At 47.5% G+C, this 22,858-nt stretch overlaps 1 protein-coding gene across 1 annotated transcript in view; it reads left to right on the top strand.

Moving 5' to 3' along the window:
• The first annotated feature begins 5,554 nt into the window (after window positions 1-5,554).
• LOC138349812 (uncharacterized) overlaps window positions 5,555-22,858 on the top strand; it is a 37,046-nt gene continuing 19,742 nt past the window's right edge. Inside the window, exons 1-6 of the mRNA XM_069314825.1 lie at window positions 5,555-5,607; window positions 6,433-6,580; window positions 9,296-9,394; window positions 14,254-14,373; window positions 19,164-19,758; window positions 19,979-20,303. Of these exons, the coding sequence (XP_069170926.1) occupies window positions 5,555-5,607; window positions 6,433-6,580; window positions 9,296-9,394; window positions 14,254-14,373; window positions 19,164-19,758; window positions 19,979-20,303 (1,340 nt within the window). The remainder of the gene's footprint in view (window positions 5,608-6,432; window positions 6,581-9,295; window positions 9,395-14,253; window positions 14,374-19,163; window positions 19,759-19,978; window positions 20,304-22,858) is intronic.

The raw sequence follows: 22,858 nt of genomic DNA, 5'->3' as shown, positions 1-22,858 counted from the left end.
TTCTGTCCCTCTCATCCTAGTTCTGTCCCCTCTCCTCCTAGTTCTGTCCCTCTCATCCTAGTTCTGTCCCCTCTCATCCTAGTTCTGTCCCCTCTCCTCCTAGTTCTGTCCCTCTCATCCTAGTTCTGTCCCCTCTCATACTAGTTCTGTCCCTCTCATCCTAGTTCTGTCCCTCTCCTCCTAGTTCTGTCCCTCTCATCCTAGTTCTGTCCCCTCTCATCCTAGTTCTGTCCCTCTCATACTAGTTCTGTCCCCTCTCATCCTAGTTCTGTCCCCTCTCATCCTAGTTCTGTCCCTCTCATCCTAGTTCTGTCCCTCTCATCCTAGTTCCGTCCCTCTCATCCTAGTACTGTCCCCTCTCATCCTAGTTCTGTCCCTCTCATCCTAGTTCTGTCCCCTCTCATCCTAGTTCTGTCCCCCTCTCATCCTAGTACTGTCCCCTCTCATCCTAGTTCTGTCCCTCTCATCCTAGTTCTGTCCCTCTCATCCTAGTTCTGTCCCTCTCATACTAGTTCTGTCCCTCTCATCCTAGTTCTGTCCCTCTCATCCTAGTTCTGTCCCTCTCATCCTAGTTCTGTCCCTCTCATCCTAGTTCTGTCCCTCTCATCCTAGTTCTGTCCCTCTCATCCTAGTTTCTGTCCCCTCTCATCCTAGTTCTGTCCCTCTCATCCTAGTTCTGTCCCCCTCTCCTCCTAGTTCTGTCCCTCTCATCCTAGTTCTGTCCCCTCTCATACTAGTTCTGTCCCTCTCATCCTAGTTCTGTCCCCTCTCATCCTAGTTCTGTCCCTCTCATACTAGTTCTGTCCCTCTCATCCTAGTTCTGTCCCCTCTCAAACTAGTTCGGTCCCTCTCATCCTAGTTCTGTCCCTCTCATACTAGTTCTGTCCCTCTCATCCTAGTTTCTGTCCCTCTCCTCCTAGTTCTGTCCCCTCTCATCCTAGTTCTGTCCCTCTCATCCTAGTTCTGTCCCTCTCATCCTAGTTTCTGTCTCCTCTCATCCTAAGTTCCGTCCCTCTCATCCTAGTACTGTCCCCCTCTCATCCTAGTTCTGTCCCTCTCAATCCCTAGCTAGTTCTGTCCCCCTCATCCTAGTTCTGTCCCCCTCTCATCCTAGTTTCTGGTCCCCTCTCATCCTAGTTCTGTCCCTCTCATCCTAGTTCTGTCGCCTCTCTCCTAGTTCTGTCCCCTCTCATCCTAGTTTCTGTCCCTCTCATCCTAGTTCTGTCCCTCTCATCCTAGCTCTGTCCCTCTCATCCTAGTTCTGTCCCTCTCATCCTAGTTCTGACCCTCTCCGCCTAGTTCTGTCCCCTCTCATCCTAGTTCTGTCCCTCTCATCTAGTTCTGTCCCATCTCATCCTAGTTCTGTCCCTCTCATCCTAGCTCTGTCCCTCTCATCCTAGTTCTGTCCCTCTCATCCTAGTTCTGTCCCTCTCCTCCTAGTTCTGTCCCCTCTCATCCTAGTTCTGTCCCTCTCATCCTAGTTCTTGTCCCTCTCATCCTAAGTTCTGTCCCCTCTCATCCTAGTTCTGTCCCCTCTCATACTAGTTCTGTCCCTCTCAATCCTAGTTTCTGTCCCTCTCATCCCTAGTTCTGTCCCTCTCATCCTAGTTCTGTCCCTCTCATCCTAGTTCTGTCCCTCTCATCCTAGTTCTGTCCCTCTCATCCTAGCTCTGTCCCCTCTCATCCTAGTTCTGTCCCTCTCATACTAGTTCTGTCCCTCTCATCCTAGTTCTGTCCCTCTCATCCTAGTTCTGTCCCCTCTCCTCCTAGTTCTGTCCCTCTCATCCTAGTTCTGTCCCCTCTCCTCCTAGTTCTGTCCCTCTCATCCTAGTTCTGTCCCCTCTCATCCTAGTTCTGTCCCCTCTCCTCCTAGTTCTGTCCCTCTCATCCTAGTTCTGTCCCCTCTCATACTAGTTCTGTCCCTCTCATCCTAGTTCTGTCCCTCTCCTCCTAGTTCTGTCCCTCTCATCCTAGTTCTGTCCCCTCTCATCCTAGTTCTGTCCCTCTCATACTAGTTCTGTCCCTCTCATCCTAGTTCTGTCCCCTCTCATCCTAGTTCTGTCCCCTCTCATCCTAGTTCTGTCCCTCTCATCCTAGTTTCCGTCCCTCTCATCCTAGTACTGTCCCCTCTCATCCTAGTTCTGTCCCTCTCATCCTAGTTCTGTCCCTCTCATCCTAGTTCTGTCCCCTCTCATCCTAGTACTGTCCCCTCTCATCCTAGTTCTGTCCCTCTCATCCTAGTTCTGTCCCTCTCATCCTAGTTCTGTCCCTCTCATACTAGTTTCTGTCCCTCTCATCCTAGTTCTGTCCCTCTCATCCTAGTTCTGTCCCTCTCATCCTAGTTCTGTCCCTCTCATCCTAGTTCTGTCCCTCTCATCCTAGTTCTGTCCCTCTCATCCTAGTTCTGTCCCCTCTCATCCTAGTTCTGTCCCCTCTCCTCCTAGTTCTGTCCCCTCTCATCCTAGTTCTGTCCCCTCTCATCCTAGTTCTGTCCCCTCTCCTCCTAGTTCTGTCCCTCTCATCCTAGTTCTGTCCCCTCTCATACTAGTTCTGTCCCTCTCATCCTAGTTCTGTCCCCTCATCCTAGTTCTGTCCCCTCTCATACTAGTTCTGTCCCTCTCATCCTAGTTCTGTCCCCTCTCAAACTAGTTCTGTCCCTCTTCATCCTAGTTCATGTCCCTCTCATACTAGGTTCTGTCCCTCTCATCCTAGTCCTGTCGCCTCTCCTCCTAGTTACTGTCCCTCTCATCCTAGTTCTGTCCCCTCTCATCCTAGTCCTGTCCCTCTCTATCCTAGTTCTGTCCCCTCTCATCCTAGTTCCAGTCCCCTCATCCTGGAGTACTGTCCCCTCTCATCCTAGTTCTGTCCCTCTCATCCTAGTGCCTGTCCCTCTCATCCTAGTTCTGTCCCTCTGCATCCTAGTTCTGTCCCCTCTCATCCTAGATTCTGTCCCCTCTCATCCATAGTTCTGTCCCTCCTCCTCCTAGTTCTGTCCCCTCTCATCCTAGTTCTGTCCCCCTCTCATCCTAGTTCTGTCCCTCTCATCCTAGCTCTGTCCCTCTCATCCTAGTTCTGTCCCTCTCTCCCTAGTTTATGAACCTCTCCTCCTAGTTCTGTCCCCCTCTCATCCTAGTTTCTGTCCCTCTCATCCTAGTTCTGTCCCTCTCATCCTAGTTCTGTCCCTCTCATCCTAGCTCTGTCCCTCTCATCCTAGTTCTGTCCCTCTCATCCTAGTTCTGTCCCTCTCCTCCTAGTTCTGTCCCCTCTCATCCTAGTTCTGTCCCTCTCATCCTAGTTCTGTCCCTCTCATCCTAGTTCTGTCCCCTCTCATCCTAGTTTCTGTCCCCTCTCATACTAGTTCTGTCCCTCTCATCCTAGTTCTGTCCCTCTCATCCTAGTTCTGTCCCTCTCATCCTAGTTCTGTCCCTCTCATCCTAGTTCTGTCCCTCTCATCCTAGTTCTGTCCCTCTCATCCTAGCTCTGTCCCTCTCATCCTAGTTCTGTCCCTCTCATACTAGTTCTGTCCCTCTCATCCTAGTTCTGTCCCTCTCATCCTAGTTCTGTCCCTCTCCTCCTAGTTCTGTCCCCTCTCATCATAGTTCTGTCCCTCTCATCCTAGTTCTGTCCCTCTCATCCTAGTTCTGTCCCCTCTCATCCTAGTTCTGTCCCTCTCATCCTAGTTCTGTCCCTCTCATCCTAGTTCTGTCCCTCTCATCCTAGTACTGTCCCCTCTCATCCTAGTTCTGTCCCTCTCATCCTAGTACTGTCCCCTCTCATCCTAGTTCTGTCCCCTCATCCTAGTTCTGTCCCTCTCATCCTAGTACTGTCCCCTCTCATCCTAGTTCTGTCCCTCTCATCCTAGTACTGTCCCTCTCATCCTAGTACTATCCCCTCTCATCCTAGTTCTGTCCCTCTCATCCTAGTACTGTCCCCTCTCATCCTAGTTCTGTCCCTCTCATCCTAGTTCTGTCCCCTCTCATCCTAGTTCTGTCCCCTCTCATCCTAGTTCTGTCCCCTCTCATCCTAGTTCTGTCCCCTCTCATCCTAGTTCTGTCCCTCTCATCCTAGTTCTGTCCCTCTCATCCTAGTACTGTCCCCTCTCATCCTAGTACTGTCCCCTCTCATCCTAGTACTGTCCCTCTCATCCTAGTTCTGTCCCTCTCATCCTAGTACTGTCCCCTCTCATCCTAGTTGCGACTTGATAAAGGTAAAACATCGTCAATATCTTTCCTCTTCGTCTGGGTGTTGGTTGGTTTCAGCCGCCTTATTGTGTCTTATTTCTGTATCTTGTTCAGGATAGTTGCCCAGCAAGGTTGAGTTTGACCTCTCACAGTTCAAGGGTCATAAGTGTCGAGGAGTGAATGCATCCATGGACCGGTCCTTACCCTAGTTCTTACCGTAGACGAATGAGGTGGGAGAGTAAATTCGCCTCATTTGGCTGGGTATGTATGAACCAGTTGGGTTACTGGTGTCTCATTTGGTCACTGCGGAAGGTGAGAGTTCGGGACAAACGCCGGAGGCACTGAAGAACGGCCTTGCGGTACTCCGCGCTAACCACAACAAACACTATCGGGTCCAGGCAGAATTGGAGCCATTGTAGAGTGTGAATGAGGAGCCAGGCGTCTAGACAACCATAGAATTGTTGATCACAGTAGACTGAATTAACACAATCACAGACGAAGTGGATGATGGCGTGTGGCAAACTGCACACAACTAAGATGATAGAGATGATGAAGACGCTCCTGGAGGCTTCTTCTTCCCATCTGCGACAGGATCCCACAGTCTCAGCTGTGGCGGCCTCGCTTGCTGAGAGAGTCCCCTCGCCTGAGGCAGATGCCATGTTCCCTTCTCTAGTCTGCAGTTCACTCATGCCTGTCCTTCTCTGGCGCAGCTGATAATACATCAAAATAGTCAACATTAACCAAACACAACACATTATATAGATGTATAAAGATATTTACATAAGAATAAATTTTCGTCAAGTACAGGCAGTATATCAGTCAGGGATCTTCTGTAACACTATCATCACTAAATAATACCAGTTACAGTACATATATTTTTGGCATTTTTTAGGCGATGCTGTGGTCACAAGCTTAACAACAATGCTGTGAGCTTGTGCTGCGTGTGCTAGCCTTGGTGGATCGCTCAGTACTGAGGATCTCGCACCTGGGAATGTTGTCCCACGATTTAAAAAAAAAATGACATCTGTTTACAAGAACCCTGAGGAAAGTGATGTGAACCCCATGCATCCGTGGGCTGTTTAACCCCTGCACTGCACACCTGTTTGTGGCAAAATCTTCATAGTGCAATTGTTAAGGACATAATTTTTGTTGTTTTTATAAATGTTCAGGTAAAGTTAATGTCAAAATGTTTCCAAACTCAACTATTTTAATTTCAAAACACAAATAGTGATGAAAACATTAAAAAACATTAAAATATAGCCTAAGTAAAAAAAAAAAAACGCACAACTCTCAAAATGAAATTTGTTGTTTGGCACAGCAGTAGTTAAGAGTAGTGTGTCCTCATGGCCGTCCTCCTACCATCGTAACCGGCGATGGGAAACGGCTCTGGCGAGGTTGCGTATTGGCCATCCACGCTTAACTCAAGGTCACTTAATGAAGCACCACCATGCTCCTTATTGTCCTAATTGCATTGTCCCTCTCATGGTATATCCTTGGCATGGCATATCCTTGTTGAATGTCCTGACTTCCAGGATGAGCGCGAGTCTTGTTTTCCGACTGTCCCTCATAGTCGCTTGTTTTCGATAGAATTCTTGGTGAATAGGATACTTTTGATATCGTTCGCCTTATGCATTTCTGTTCTCGTATTGGCATCCTTTGTGATATTTAGCACTCTGATTATTCCGCACATTTGATGGTGCTACATAGCCTTCCCAGTTTGGTGCCTTCTTTTGATAATTACTTACTTGCCAGCCAGCCTTTGGTCCTTAAAAACACGCTTACCAATTTTATTTACCTGAATTTACATAAAGGCCTCCATCTATAGTGGCCTTGATGGTGATAGGGCGTTGACAATTTGTCACGTCATCCCATTATACTGTACATGAAGTTTTTTCAGCTGAATTTTTAGCTCTAATTCAATGGAAAATCCTGCTTGTAGAACTCTAGTCTTATTATTGAGAGTTAGTAAACTATGCTAGCTAAAACAAGTGTGAGAAAACTAAGGTAGTGAAAGTGAGCAAGCTTGGTTATCTAAATCAATAACAGTCTGTTAAAGAAAAATAGGGAGAAGAGGAGGAGGATTGGAAGATGATGAGTAATAGTATTAGCAAGGTGAGTTTTACTAAGATAGGAGACTGAATACTTCCCTCATTTGATCAGACCAGATCTGGTTTGAAATAGAAGCATGGTGCTATAGTTTGTTTCTCAGTTTTAATGATAAAATTACACTTGTGCATTTTATATTCCACAGCGAGTTCTACAGCAGTCGCCTTGGAGAACGCTATGTTATTCCAGAGGAAAAGGTGACCATTCGTGCTCCGGTCATTGCTCTTCACGAGGAAGACATGAATTTCTATAGGGCATTTATTGTGTCACTGGAAGACCTTCGAACTGTTAAGGTATTTTATCATCAATATGATTTAGCCTATTTAATAAATTTCTACAGTCATCTTCAGTGAGTATACAACATGCCTCGGATGTCTTCATAAATCAGCTTAAAAATTGTAAAACTTCTTGATGCAAGAAAGATTCATTTTGGTAGACTTATTAGGTCATGTAACTACCTGGTGGCAGCTCTTATGACCATTGTATCAGTCAGGAAAAAGACCTTGATAAATTTTGAAAATGAATAAACAAAGCTGCACCAAAATTTCTCATTTCATAATATGAAGGAATACTAATCTTGGTTGCAAATATCCCATGGGAGTTTTTATTTATTTATTTATTTATTTATTTATTTATTTATTTATTTTATTTATTTTATTTTATTTATTTTATTTATTTTATTTATTTTATTTATTTTATTTATTTTATTATTTTATTTATTTTATTTATTTTATTTATTTATTTATTTATTTATAAAAGTTATAGATAGATATAGAGTGGTCCACCCTTATATCACAGGCTGGTGCCTAAACGTTGCACCTCAGAGGGCACCATTCACTGGTGCATAAAATCTTTATACATTTTTGTTTTGTTAGCCAATTTATTTATTGGGCTACATCTATGGATTCTGTCAAAAATATTGGGAAATTGAATGATCATGAGTATTGTTTCAAAGAAATTGGTACAGTATACGCATTGCTGATTGTGTGGCATAACTCATTATGTATAAGTTTACAAACATTTGAACATTCAGCATTTGTTTTCCTAAATTTATTTTTCTGAGGCAGCCCCTTCAGTATTTCCATGAACTTGAGAACTTAACTATCAAGGCTAAGGTAATTAACTGGGCCGCTGGTATCCATACTGACCTACTGGGAGTCAGGACCAGAGACTCACAGGCGAGGGGCGTCTAGGAATCAGAGCCGAACCTAAAACTGAGAAATCCCACTAGAAAAGTATAGGACAAAATATGAAAATAGTAAAATTTGAATAAACTAGGGAGTAGTGGGAGGATACCCTAACTGTGATGTGTCCAACTGCCACCAGATGGCAGCCCAGGGTCCTGATTTGCGAAGCAGTTACGCAAGCACTTATGAACCTGACCATCTGTTCTCAATCTTTGGCGGCTTTGTTTACAATTATTAAACAGTTAATGAGCTCCGAAGCACAAAGAGCCTCTTTATAACAATAACAACAGTTGATTGAGAAGTTTTCATGCTTGTAAACTGTAATAAATGTAACCAAAGCCATCAAAGATTGAGGAAAGCTGTACACGTTCGTAAGTACTTGCGTAAATGCTTCGTGAATCTGTCCCCAGGTCACTCAGGGTATTGGCCACCTTCCCATCTCATTCACTAACCTGGTAAGTATTTGAATGCAACTCTGACTGGGTTTGCCTTCAGCTCTATACTTTCACCTAAGTGGTGGTGGCTATCCCTTGAATGATTGTTCTGTAGGGACCATTCATTGCTTTATTGCTGTGTTACTTGGGCTTCTCATTGTGAGGTTTGCTGATGGGGAATAATTATTGTTAGCTGTATGCTAGTGGCTATTGCATCTAACTCTGCCTCCATTGATAAGCTGGTAGCTTATCAATGGTCTCGCCATTATTTCTGAAACAAATTTCTTGCTGAATTTTTAACTGGAGAACAGTACTGTCTTGGCGTTAACAGCTTCTGTGAGTTGGCAATTCCATGGGTTTATTACCTTATGAGTAATAAAAATAGATGTTTCTGTGGAATAACCACTTTCTATTACTTAAGGTCAAAGGTTAGTTTTTCCCTACAGCCCCTACTTGCTGAGCAACTTTCAGTGAGTGATGAATCATAAGTCCTAAGTCCCTTTCTTTTACCTGCAGAGTAATATATGACAAGAGGAGGGAAAACAAAATAAATTGTTTTTGGTGATAGAAAGGTACAATAATTAGGAGCTATAGAGTAATTAAAATGCATAGAATAGTCAGAATAACATGGCTAAAAACAAATAACCCAGTTGATTCATATGAAATGAAAGTGTTGTTTAGGTCGGTACTAGACCATGGATATGCATACATGGACACACGTATACAGTACATGTAAAATACTGGAGGGCCTGGTCCCAAACTTGCACAGTAGAATAACAACATACTGGAGCAAAAGGTATGGAAGGAAATGCAGAATAGAACCAGTGAGGAATAGACGTGCCATAGGCACAATCAGTGAACACTGAACATCAGAGGTCCACGGCTGTTCAACACCCTACCAGGTAGCATTAGAAATATTGCCGGAATGAAGGTGGATGTATTCAAGAGGCACTTGGACAAGTTCTTGCAAGAAGTGCTGGATTAACCAGGCTCTAGTGGATATGAGAGCCTGTGGGCTACTCCAAGCAACAGCCTGTTGGACCAAAATATCACAAATTGAGCCTGGCCTCAGGCGGGTTTGGGGAGTCGAAGAACTCCCAAAACTCTCTCCAGGTATGCTCCAGGTATGGACCCTTATTTAGTCAAGAATTGGGTTATTCATTTGAGGTTATAAGTATGAGAACTAAAGTAGGAGTGGATTCTCTGGAAAAGATGGAATGTTTATGCATGGTAACCCAGCTGTAAATTATTGTTGGTATAAATATAAGTGCTGGATATTGAAAATAGTCAATTTATAGAGATATTAAGTTCAATACAATGATGTACATAAATATACATGTTAGCATTTATAAATGGTGAATGTAATTTTTCAGTTGTTACATTTCAGCTGTTCTTTGTGGACTATGGTACTGTTTGTCAGTGTGACTATTCATGTCTGCGTTTAGTTCACAAGAAATTCTTCACACTCCCAGCCCAGGCTATGAAGGTGAGAGATTTTTTTATTATATTAATTTATGAACTTGTCTGTCCAATGTACTGTAGGGTACTTTGACAGTATAGCACAGTGTTGATTTAGTACCCAAATTTGTATGATGACCATCAGCGTTAGTGAACTAAATATTTTCATTTTGAGATTTCTCGTTTTCATTAATATATATGGCTCCCTTTTCTGTGGGGAGCCCCTCCAGCTTCCTGGAGCTATCGGGCTAATATGCAATACATTAGACCAGGGCAATAGTCAATGGAGTTCAGCCTACCAGGGACCATGAGCCAGAACCTGGCCCTCTCAGAGAGGTGCAGGGAGCAATGGCCCTGGAAAACCTCTCTGTGGTTGGGATTTTTCTTATCTGCAATTGACTGGGGTTTGGCACCCAGGAAGGTGCCTAACCCCACCAGGAAGGTAGGCATAACAAAACAGACCACACATGGTAAGAAAATTGCAACTGAAAACCAATTCCCAAAGAAACAAGTAAATGTCACATAATGCCATTGTGTATGCACAGCCCCAACCCTCACCTTCCCCCTCCACCCCCTGGACTCTGAGCCTGCTACCCAACCTCAGTTCGTTGGCTAATGCACTCCGGGGTGGTCGTCAACTCTGGCTTTGGTTTCCTGGCAGTGTTTTACCTTAGTGGTGTCCTCTGCTGTTTGTGGTGTTGTGGCCAGGTGTACCTGAAGTGAACCAGGGCTGCATGCACTTAGGGCAGTCTTCCCCAAGTGCCCTGTGAGCACTACCTTTGGGTGTCAGGGTTATCTTCCCTGGTGTTTTTGGGACGCCATTTCTGTAGGGGTTTTTGCTGCTCGGTATTTACTCTGCCTTTGGGACCAGCTGGGGTTTTATGGCCCTTGTTTGGCCTTGGATAGAAAGTGGTATTGTTGCTGGTTGGGGCATCAAGGTGTTGTGCAGCCAGTTTACCTATGCAGTGGCCGATTCCTGTTTCCTCTGGATATTGTACTTTTGTGGGGTTTTTCTTTTACTTTTTGTTTTGTCTGCCTGGTGTGGCTATAGGACTACTTATAATATTTTGGTGGTGATCCACTAGGCTCCTGTGATTGTACATGTTGCAGAGGTTTCAGTGTATTGATCTTTCCCGTGTTAGCTTGGGTCTAACTGGTTAGCAACACCTTGCCTGGGCATTCCGTAGCAGTTTACCTACCAGGCCTGGAAAACCCTGTTAGGGGGCTCGGTGGACCTATGGATGCATCTTCCAAGTTCCAGCTCGCCTCATGTGAGTTTGAAGGTTGCTATGTGCCACTGTCTCAGGGTGACAGTCACCATTTTTGCCACCATCATGGTTCCTGTTGGGTTACCGACACTTTTGACCCGGAGTCTTGCAAAAAATGCTCTTTGCTTGTTCTCCTATTTACCCATTCTGATAACATTGAGATTAAGGTACAGGCGACATTTGCGTTGCATGCTAGGTTTAGGTTGCTACAACGCGCTAGGTTGGTTGCCCACCTGGATGCCCTAAGGCTGCCCCATTTTGGTTATAAGGACCCGGAATTGGGGACATTAGTCATTTCGACTTTGGTTCAGTCCATGCTCTCTGGTCCTTCCTGTTGTTCGTCCTGCCTCCCCCCCTCCATGCTTCTGGCTCCCAAACGTCTGAGGGTTTCAGAGTCAGAGTGGGGTTTAGTTGGTAACGAGACTGGCAGCTTCGGGGGCTGCCCCTTTCGGGTTGGGAACGGAGGCATTTAAGCCAGTTCCTCCTGCCGAGGCTTCTGGGCTCCACCAGCAGGCTCCCCTTTTCTGCCTTTTCCCTGGACTCAGCCTTTTCTTCAGGGGTAGAGGGTATGGAGAATTGCTCTGTCCCGGGTCCCAACTTTGTGGATCCCGGGGCTGGGGAGGAGTTGACCTGGGGGAGCTTGGGCCCCCTTTGACACCGCTTGGATGTTAGTGCTCTCTTTGCAGGGCTTGTAGTTGCAAGGGTAAGGGGTTTTCTTAGCCCCCCTTTCCTGTGTGAGTATGATTTGGGTTCGGCTCCTCCCCAGGTTCGGTTCCAGGATCCCTTGGGTTCCTCGGCTCCTTTCTTCTGGAGATTTTCTGCTTCTTGGATGTCACCTGAGAAGATTCAGGAGGCACTTGCTGCATACCTCCTGCGAGACCCAGATTCTTCCTCTGTTATGGATCCTTCCTCGTTTGAGTTTGGTTCTTCTTCCCTGTATTGGGTGCATGGTGAGGTTCTGGAGTTTTCCTGGCTGGCAGACTGCCCATTCTTTTCGTTGAGGGCATGGCTTGGGTTCTGTCAGACCTGCACATTGGAGACGGGACACCATGAGCGTAGCTCTTATCCTGTTACTACACTTAGGTAATTATACTTGAATGCCGAGAAACTTCTTCTGTTCTGCAGGTTTACCTGGGGGGGGGGGCAACCTCGAGCGTCTTACTGCGTGCTTGTTCACCCCTGTGCTTCCTTGGGATGTTGGTCTTGTACAGCTGCATGTGCAGGTTCCCACCCTTTTGGCGTCTTTGGTTGCTGAGGACTTGCGCGCCTGTGGATATTTGGCTTCGGTCTTGCTCTTCTTTTTCCTTCTCGAGCTGTCCTTGGACTTGCTTTAGGAGGGTGTGGGAGTGTTGGGTGCCAGGCCTTCTTCTGCGGCGCTGGCCTCTTTGGCTAGGGTGTCGATTGCACTGTTGAAGTTGTTTGCACCGATTCTCAGAGAGGCGGGGTGTCTGTTCTTTGCTTCTCACCTCGTGTGCCAGTAGGCTGTTCTTCTCCTTGGAATCTGTTTGGGCCTTGGCTCTTCGGTTTTTGTTGCCTTTTTGTCTGTTGCTATTTGCAGAGACTGCTGTCATGTAGTTTCTGTAGGCAACTTTGTCTAGGTGTCGTCTTATGTTGGACTTCTTGGTTCTCCGGGGTGGCCGTTCTCGGCCTTCTCGGAAGAGTCGTGTCAGAGCTCGGGGTTCCACAGTTTGGGGTGGCCCGTTGATGCCAGTTTTTGAACCGGCACTTCCTTTGGAGCCGGCGTCATCTGGTCAACGCAATGATCGCCCTGCTTGTCAGCTGGCTTCTCATAAGGAGCGTCAGCCATTTTGTGGGTGCCCTGTGGGGAGGGGGGAGGCACGCTCTGGTCACGCCTGGTTCCACGATTCGTGGGCGTTTCAGGTTGTCTCCTCCAGCGACGAGACATTCCAAGGCTCTCTTTCTGTTGGCATTGGCCTCTGGGGGTTGGGTTGGTGAGATTCATGTTCTCCGGTGCAGGGGTTTCTGCTCTTTTGGTCCTGGTAATCAATTTGTTTAGTTGTGGCCTTCTTTTCTGGCAAAGAATGAGAGAGCTGCTTTCCGGTAGGGTCCTTGGGTCATTGATGCTTGGTTGGTAGGCCGGGGGTGCATCATGTGTTGTGTCCGGTGGTGGCTCTTCGGCATTACCTATGCACCTCGGCTTCTGTGACCAGGGATACGCTCTGTGTTGATCCGGTTTCCCTTGTTCCCTGTTCCAGGGCTCGGGGTCTCCCAGGTTGTCTGCAAAGTTATTAAGTCTAGCTAGCCTGAGTTCTATCCTCTTGCCCATGATGTTTGGCAGTTTGCTGCTTTGGATGCCATATTTGGCAACGTGTCTTGGGCTGATATTTGGGCATGAGAATTTTGGAGGTTGAGCAGGATCCTGGCTGCTCGTTATTTGGTCAACATTCCTGGTTCTGGGCGTTCGTGTGTGTGGCTTTGGGTTGCAGGTTGATTGGAGTTGAGGAGTGTGTGGTGGTCGCCTCCCTGGTAAATCCCTCTTTTCCTTATCTTTGGTTATGTAGCTCCAGGGAGCTGGTGAGGCTTTCCACAGAACACCAGCGTTGAATGTAATGAAATGGCATTTTCTGGGTGAGCCCTGGAGGCTTCCTTGCACCCTCCCTCCCTCCGGTTGGCAGTTTTATATTATTTTTGATGCTTAGCCTCCACACTGAGGTTGGGTAGCCGAGGGGCTACCTTTTTGTTCAGTTTTTGGTTGCAATTTTCTTACCATGTGGGATCTGTTTTGTTGTGCCTACCTTTCTGGGTGCCTAACCCTGGTCCATAGCAAATAAGGAAAACCTTTGCCCAACCACAGTGGGCTTTCCAGGACTATTGCTCCCTGTGTGTGTATGAGGGGCTCAGGTTCTGGCTTGTGGACCCCCGGTAGGCTGTGAACTCCATTGACTATTGCCCTGGTCTAATGTATTGCATATTAGCCCGATAGCTCCTGGGCGCCTCCGGGGCTCGCCCAGAAATTTACGTTTCATTTCATTCAATGCTGTTTTTTTAGTACAATATATACTGTTAATTTTATTGGGAACAAATTTATTTCTTCCTACCCTCTTGGTGTGTGAGAAAATAAAGGTTGTGCAATTAGTAAATAGTTTTGGCTTCAGATTTTGCATGGCATTTGGTAGGTCATAAAGGTTTTGTTTCAAGATATCAATTTAATAATACATTGCTGAGATTTGACATGTACATATTGGCAAAGAAGGAAAATAATAGATAGTTCATTCGGTTCTAAATATAAGACTTGAAGGCTAAATGTAACATGAATTTCTAGAAATTTGCACATGTTATGAAACTTTCATCATAAGTCATGGGTTGGCTAGCCTGGATGAAACTCTGAACATGTAGCTCATGTAATAAGGCTCTGATTTTGACAGGGGGGGGGGGAGGTTATTTTGCCTATCACCAAGGCAGTAGTAATTCCTTAATATAAAATGTGCTGTGGTATAACCTATGGACTTATTATACTATTGTATTTTCTGTGGTATAGCTGTGGTATAACCTATGGACTTATTATACTATTGTATTTTCTTGCAACCAAATTGTGATTTCTGGCAAGGTTTGAGCAGCCACTGATAGTTTGTTTATTATACTTATTAAAACTTCCCAGGCAGTTTTAAGTGATGTGATTCCCTCACATGGAAGAAAATCATGGGGCCGAGAAGCCTCACAAAGGTTTCTGGAGTTGGTGCAGAACAAAGCAGTCATAGGGCATATTGTTTCCTTGAAGGTAAGATTTTGATAAATTTGTATCATATATATATATACAGTGCAGTACTGTAATTTATGTAAATTTCCATTCTTTCTGTGGTGAGCCCCTTTGGCTCCCCGGAGCTATACTAGGCTGATGTGCATGTATTAGATCGTGGCAACAGTACATCTATGGAGTTCTAGGCCTACTGGGGACCAGAGCCAGAACCTGGACCCCTCAGAGAGGCACGAGGAGCAATGGCCTACAGAAACCCCCCGTGTTGTTGGGAGCAGTCTATGTCTGCCAACGAAAGGGACAGGCACCCAGAAAGGTAGGCGCCCTAAAACAAACCCCTATTCTGGTGAAAATATTGCTACCAAAAGCCGAATGAGTGGACAGAACTCCCCAAACAAAATTAGCTAACTAGGATGACGTCATCGCGTCACCTCGCTGCCGTCTGCGCAACATCCCTCTCCCCAGGAGGGGGGAGGGGAGCCCCAGACCCTCCACGCCAGGGATCCAACTATCAGTTCTTGGCCGATGGGTGTCTGGTGTAGTCAAGTGCCTCTGGCTCAAGAATTCTTTGTCTCAGACCAGTGTCTGGTGGCGTGGGCTCTCTCTCCAGGGGGTGTGTGAGCTGGGAGTAATATTCTGAGGTACTCGGGCTGCATGCTCCTAGGACTACCTTCCCTAGGTGCCCAGTAAGTATTGCCCTTGGGGCTTGGGGCCACCTTCCGCAAGTCACCTTGGGGTCTGCCTCCGTGGTGCCTTTTACTGCTCGGTTGGTACTTTCCACCCTTGGGGCCGGCTGGGGTTTTCTTCCCCTGGTGTGTCCCTGGGTAGGGGTAGTTGTCGTCACTGGTACGGTTAGAAGACTAGCTGCGCAGGGTACTGCACAGCTAGTCTTCTAACGTTAAAGCGGCCGGCTCTGTTCCGCCCGGGTATGTTGTCCTCTTGCGGGGTTTTTCTTTTGTTTTGTTTTTCTGCCTGATGGGAGGGTCTCCCTTTCTTCCCTTTGCTGGTTGGGTTCTGTGTGTTCTTTTGTTTTGGTGGCATCTCTGCTAGACCCCCCATGAGTGGACACGTCCCGGGGGTTCAGCTTATAGAGGTTTGTTTGATAAACTTGGGGGCCAGTTCGCAGTACCCTGCACCCTGCCTGGGCTTCCTTTAGTGTGACACCAAGGCTAAGGGCTCTGGGAAACCCCGTGGGGGCTAAGCGGGCCGATGGATGTGACCCGAGTTCCCCCTCGTGTCCTACGAGGTTGAAGGTTGCTCTTTCCTCTTGTCTCAGGGTGACGCTCACCGGTTCTGCCTCCGCCATGCTGCCTGTTGTGTCGGGGATTCCTTGACCCAGAGTCGTGCGATGTTTGTTGTCTGTTCGTACTCCAGTTCACCCAGGCCTCTGATACTGTTCTGTGGGTGCAGGCAGCAGCCACGTTGCATGCTCGGTTTAAGTTGCTGCTACGCACTTGGTTCATTGCAGCCCCGGATGCCCCAAGACTGTCCCGTTTTGGTTGTTGGAGTCCTTTGGGGTTGGGAGTCGCTCTGGCTTTGGTTTCGTCTGCTCCTCCTAGTTCTTCCCCCTCGGTTGTGCATACTTCCTTTCCTTTGCTTCCGGCTCCAGACCGTCGGCCAGTTTCGGAGTTGGGGCAGCGTCTAGTTGGGTTGAGACTTGGGCGGCCTCGGGGGTTTTCCTCTTCCGGGGTGGTGGCGGAGGCCTTCGAGCCTGTTCCTCTAGCTGTGCTGTAGCATACGACCAGTGGGCTCCCTTCCTTAGTGTTTTACGGCGGCCCCGGCTTTTTCTTGTAAGACCGGGGCCTCGGGGATGGCCCGGCTCCGGGTCCTGCTGTGGAGGTTCCTGGGGTTGGGGAGGGGTTGCCTGGGGGCGTTAGCCCCGTTTGGCCCCGCTTCGGGTTTTTTGTACCCTCGGAATGGGGCTGGCAGTTCCTCGGGGGGAAGGGGGGGTTATTCCTTCCCCCTCTGCGTTCATGTTGTTTTCGGGTCTACCCCTCCCCAGGTTTGGTTCCATGTCCTTTTGGGTGCGTCGGTTCCGTCATTCCTAGGATTTCACTCCTTTTCCTCAGTTTTTCACGGTTATGTCACGTTACTGTTCCCTTCGTATCGGGTTCCCTGCATGTCCCTTGTTCAGGGGTATCTTTGGGCCTGTATGTGCCTCCGTGACTTTGTGCTTGCTCCTCAAGTTCTCGGGGGTTCGCAACACTCTTCGATGCTTCCGTTATTATGGGAACGTCTGTTGACTTCGGGTGAGGCTTTCCTCTGGTCCTTTTTCGGACTCGTTGGTCCTCTTCCGTACTACTTGTTTTCTTTAGATTATAGTTTCGCCTGATTTTGTATTCCCTTCGTCTCTCCTTCCTGTCTCGACATATGCCTCGTATTTGTTGCATGCTCCTTGCTGGCGTGTGTACATCTGACTGGTGTATGATGCGCGCCGCCAGGAAGGTGGGTGGTGCGGTTCGTACCTCGGGCGCAGGTGCCGGGGTGATCGTTTTGTTTTTGGGAAGTGTACACATGTTGGTATTCCGGCTTCTCACTTGTCTTCTCTCTCCAGTCATTGCCCCCAGCTGCTGGGGGTGTTCTGGATTTTATGATTCTATGATTCTCTTTCATCTTTACATTTGGCGCTGTGTCTGGTGTCTGCCTCCACCACATCGCTGGCTCAGGCTTTCCATCTGTTACCTGCTCTGACACTGGCTGGGTTCTTTCTCATGTCCCTGTGGCTCATTTGGGTACTCGGTTTCCAGCTGTGTCCCCTTCTTTGCGTACTGCACGTGTTACCCTGTTTATCTTTATCTACCCTGTCAGTTCCTCTCAGTTTTTGGGTAGTGTTCTAGTCTCCCCTTCCTCTTCTGTCTTCGTGTCATGAGTTGCATTCCCGCAGCCCGTCCTTGCCACCCTGGCCTCTTAGCTCTGGGGCTCGTCTCGTGGTGTGCCTCTGCACTTTTTCCTCCGGGGTACGGGCTCCATGCTGGGGCCACATATTCCGGGTTTGGTCTTTTGTATGTGGTGTCCGAGAGTGCTTGCACTGTCTGCGGGTGAGGGGTTGCTTCCGTTCCTCCTCTTCTGCCCCTACGATTTCTTTACGTTGAGGCAGGTGGGGCTAGGATTCTGATCCTCGCTACTGCTTTTGTTTTCCTTTCAGGGCCGTTTATTTTATTTTCGTGCAGTACATGTCATGAGTAGTTCTCATATATACCTCGGTGACATATCAACGGTGCATCCTTCTTCCCTGCTGGAGCCGTTTGCGCTGCTCCTGCAGGCTGCGAGGTTGCTTTTTTTTTTTTGCTTCACGCTTCAATTCGTGGTCCTCATTTCCTTGTTGGCCTCTTCCTGTTGCCTGGCGGCTGTTCCTTTTGGTTCTTTGCCGGCCGTGGTTGGGGAAGCTTCTTTGTTCGGTGTCCAATCCTGGGGTCTTCTTGCGGCTCCGCCTCTTTCTGCGGTTTGGTCCCGCCCTGTACCCGGCTGGTTCGTTCTTCCCCTTGGGTCTTCGGCTCGGGGTTTTTCATCTTGTGTTCTCATCTCTTGTGTGGGCGCTGGTGGCTTCGTTGTTGGTCTCCCACCTACGTGCTTTGTCTCGGTGCCAGTGTGTAGTTCCTGGCGGTTCTTCCGGTTTTTCCTATCACTGTGTAGGTGTATTACGGTCTCTGATAGGGTTGTCTTGTCATTCCTTTCCGGGTTGTTCCGGGACCGTCCATGGGTGCAGCATGCTTTTGCCTTGTTTCAGGTGGCGCTTGCGGGACTGCTCCAGCTTGCATTTGGTGTTGCTGTACTTTCTGCTACATTTTACTAGCTGTCTGGTTTGTTTTTTCACCTCCGGCCTGCTTATGCACTGCCGGTGCCCCGTCCTGGGCGTTGGCCCGGGGTGTTTCTCCTCTTCTCCTCGGTTGTCGTAGCCCCTTCGATTCTGGTGTGTTTTTCTGTTGGTTTGGTCTTCGTGGTCGGTTTTTCGTTTGCTGCAGTTCCTTTTCTTCTCAGGTTAAGTTTGGGTCTGCTTTTTTCTGGAGGAGTCCTTGGGTTGTGGCTTGATCGGTCGGGCCGGGGGTGCTTCGTGTGTTGTTTGGTTGCGGCTCTTCGCTGTTTTCTGCACGTCGTGGCCTCTGGGGCCGTGTGCGCATTTTGGTTTGCCTGGACTCCTTTCCTTCCTGTTCAGGGGTTGGGGTCTCCTGGGTCGTTGGCAGGGTCCTTTGGTTTGACCTGTGGTTTTATTTTTGGTTGGGCACTTAGTGTCTGCCTCCCGGTTCCGTCCCTCTTTTTTTCTTATCTTTGGTGAGGTAGCTCCTGGGAGCCAAAGGGGCTTCCCCTAGAAAACCAGTGTTGAATGTAATGAAACGCCATTTTCTGGGTGAGTCCAGAAGGCTCCCCGGCTCCTCTTTCCCGGGAGGGGGAGAGGGGTGCGCAGACAGTGGCGTGGCGACATGATAACGTCATGCTAGTTAGCTAATATTGTTTGGGGAGTTCTGTCCACTTGTTTGGTAATTGGTAGCAATATTTTCACCAGAATAAGGGTTTGTTTTCGGGTGCCTGTTGTGCACCCTGTTGCACCATGCACCCTGTTGCATTTTAGGTGCCTGTCCCTTTCGATGGCAGACATAGAATGCTCCCAACAACATGGTTTTTTTTTTTATAGGCCATTGCTCCTCGTGCCTCTCTGAGGGGTCCAGGTTCTGGCTCATGGTCCCCAGTAGGCAAGAACGCCATGCACTTTGATACCAGAAAGTTATACATATCCATTCAGCCTGCATAGCTTCTGGGAGTCTCCGGGACTCACACAGGAAATGGCGTTTCATTACATTCAACGTTTTTTTTTTCAGGGTGCTGCATATATGAATCTATGGGACACTAATAGTCAGGAAGACATAAACATTGGGGATATTCTTATTGCAGAGGGTTGGGCATCTCCCAGTCATCCTGCCTCTATAGATGTATTAGGTCAGCCAGACTCAAGTGTTACTAAAGCTAGTTACAGCAGCTCTGAAAAGCTAATTGTTCAGTGCACTGATCCAGTGATAAACACCCTAAATCCTGTAGAAAATTCAAGTATTTCCATAAATTTGACTCCAGTAGTGTCTTTGAGAGATACTTTCACACAGAGTGCCGTATCTAATCCTCATGGTGACCAAATAGCCAATATAGATTTAGTTCATGATAAACATAAGAATGTACCAAGTTGCCCATCATCGGAGTCGAGCCATATTTCACTGGATTATGAACAGAATGTCAAAAGTAAGTATCCAACTGTAACACAGTCTTCTCCTTACGGGACAGCTGCCTTTATTGAAAATCTCTGTCGCTTAATGAATGATCTAAACTTGAAGTCATCCAGGCCTGATATGTGGGAGCCTTCTCAGATACCCTTTTCATGCACAGCCACACCTGCATCACCACCACCACAACTATCAACTTCAGGTATTATATTTTTGTAATACTAAATACTGTACCTGAATTTGTTTTAGTTCAAAAATGCAACATTGATAAACTATGCCATCTAAGTAGGCGTAGCCGTAGCTTCAGACAATAATCATTCTTATAATATATTTGTTGTTACTTGTCATAAATGCACCATTTAAATCAAGTTTCAGCACAAATAATTTCCTGATGTATAATAATGTTCAATATTGTAATTTAGAGGCTCCCCAGAAAATCAACTTAATTCATACGGAAGTGCCCAAGTGTTTCCAAAACACAATACAACAACTGGAAATTATGTCCAAAACTTCCACTCAAGTTACTGAGGCAAGAAAATTTTCATCAGTTGCACCTCCACCTGGATTTGGTCCTGTGCCTACAAACCTGCAAGTTACACACGAAGTGAGAGAACCTTCAGTGAGTGTTAGGTTGGTACCTTACAACAGTCAAACTGTTGCATCCATGGGATTACAGACTAGTGTGACAACAAGTATTGACCCTCCTATACTTTCAACTGGGATAGATGACATATTCTACAGTGATGAGTAAGTTCTATTTTGTATTGTATTGCCATTAATTATATTGTACCACTTGTTATATTGTTGTATATTATTAACCCCTGGACTGTGCTACTGATGCAACATCCAGGTGCACATAAAATAAAAAATTTACCTTCTAATATTGTCAAAATGCACTCCCTGGTCACAAGAAATATAATGAAAAAATTGTATGTAACTTTGGCCATGATGAAGTCTGAAAGTGTTGTCTGAGGAGGCCTGGTCCTCGACCAAGCCTCTGGGACGTGTAACCTCGAAATCATTGCAAGGTAGGGCGTCTTAATTATTTGTGTACACTCATTGAGCAATTGCCTCAGGGTGGTTGTACCAAGCTAGATATCAGGCGGGAGTTGCCACAAGTAAATTTTTTACATATTTATTTTAATGTTTATTATTTTTTTATGTTTTTCTGTGAGGAGCCCCGTTGGTTCTCTGAAGCTATCCAAACTGATGTGCTATATTAGTTTTGGGTCATCAGTCACAGGAGTCATTTTGCCTACCGGGAACCACAAGCCAGAACCTGTTCCCCTCAGAGGCGCAGGGAGCAATGACCTATGAGCACTCTACATTTAAAGTACATGTATGTCATAATTGCCGTTGACTGTGGAGGGTACCCAATAAGATAGGCAAAATAAAACAGACCACAATCTGGTAAAAATTGCGACCGCCGTCTGAAAAGAGCAAGAGAATTCCCATAGAAAGAAAACAAACAAGCAACACTTTATCCAACTACCACTCTCAATCGTTAGTGGGCCTCCCCTTCCCTCCCCCAGGAATTTTTGCCATGTGTGGCTGTTCCTGCTGTGTGTGGTGTTGGTGGCCAGGTATCTTAGAGTACAGGAGCAGCATGTGCCTAGGATGACATTGCTTAGGTACTCCGAACGTATTGCCCTTGCTTGTTGGGATCATCTTTCCTGGGGGCATTCGGGAATCACTCCCCATTTGGGGTACTTCGTCGTTTGACGTTTTCGCCCTTGGGGTATGTCGGGGTCTGGGGCTTTCCATTTTGCCCCGGGTAGGGGGAGTGTTACTGGCTGTGAGGGGTGTACTGCGGCTAGCGCAGTTCACTTTACAGTACAGTACTATAATTCTGTGGCCGATGTTTCTCTGACTGCAGTTTGCTGTGTATCTTCGGGGTTTTTGTTTTTCTTTTCCAGCATTTCTGGGGGGAGCCCCGTTGGCTCCCCGGAGCTATACCAGGCTGATATGCTAATGTCAGACTTTGGCATCAGTCATGTGTATGGAGTTCTTAGGGCCTACCGGGGACCATGGCCAGAACCTGGCCCCCCCTCAGAGAGGCAAGGGTAGCAATGGCCTATAGAAACCCCTGTGTGATTGGAAGCATTCTATGTCTGCTATCGACCGGGTCAAACACCCAGAAAGGTAAGCATCCCAAAGTAAACCCCTATTCCAGTGAAAATTACTACCAAAAGCTGTCCCTTACGCCCGTTGGTTCCGTTCTGTCGGTGGGTGCTTTTCTCCGTTGTTCACCCCTTTTAACTTAGGACAGGACTTCCCCGTCATGTTCCCCTCTTCTTGGGGTTCTGCATGCCTTTCAGTCTCGGGTGCGACTGGGTTTTTCGGTGCCTTTATCGTTTGTGCTTGCTTCCGTCTTCTCGAAGGTTCAGGATGATTTTTGCTCCTTCCCATATTAGTGGATCGCCTGTCGTCTGCCGGTGCGGCTTCCCTCCGGTCCTTTCTAGGGCTTGTTCTTGGTTTGTTGGTACTTGGTTGGTCGGGCCAGGGATGCGTCGTGTTTTGCGTTCAGTTACGGCCCTCCGCTGCTATTTGCGTGCCGCGGCTTCTGTGTCCTGGGCGCGCTTTTGGTTGATCCGATTCCGTTCTTCCCTGTTCGCGGGAGAAGGTGTCCCGGGCCCAGCCTTGGTTTCCGGTGCTATTGGCTCGGTGCCCGAACCCGGGACGTTTCCCGTGACTCCGCCTCTTTCAGCAGGTCAGCCCGATCCGTTACAAGGCTGGTTCGACCTTCTCCTCTGCTCTTCGCGTCTGGTCTTTTTGACATGGCTGTATCACCAATTCTATGGTGATCAGGTGGCTTCGTTGATGGTGTCCCACCTGAGAGCTTCGTCTTGGCGACAGTATGAAGTTTCCTGGCATTCTTTTCGCCATTTTCTGGCTCTATGTAGGTTGTCTTTTCTTTCGGATCGGGTTGTCTTGTCCTTTCTTGGCCTTTTCAGGACCGTCATTTGATGCCTAATACTGTCGCCTCGTATCATGTGGCGCTGGCGGAGCTGTTCAAGCTAGCGTTCGGGGTGGACGTCACATCCGTCCCATTTTATAAGCTTCCCGTGCTATGTTTCACCTCCGGCCTGCTCATGCGCCTCCTGAGTCATCCTGGTCCTTGGACAGGGTGCTCTCCTATCTTTCCTCTCCTCGGCTTGTGGTGGCCCCTTCGGTTCCGGATTGTTTTTCCAAAGCTTTTTTTTTTGTTGGCATTGGCCTCTGGGGGCCGGGTAGAGGAGCTTCATGCTCACCTCCGGCGCAGGGGTTTTGCTCTTTTGGTCCTGGGGTAGGTTTGTCCGTTT

Source organism: Procambarus clarkii, chromosome 7 (genome assembly GCF_040958095.1).
Source record: "Procambarus clarkii isolate CNS0578487 chromosome 7, FALCON_Pclarkii_2.0, whole genome shotgun sequence".
Taxonomy (NCBI): Eukaryota; Metazoa; Arthropoda; class Malacostraca; order Decapoda; family Cambaridae; genus Procambarus; species Procambarus clarkii.
Note: the sequence above shows the minus strand (reverse complement) of the source record. Positions and strands in the feature narration are given on the sequence as shown.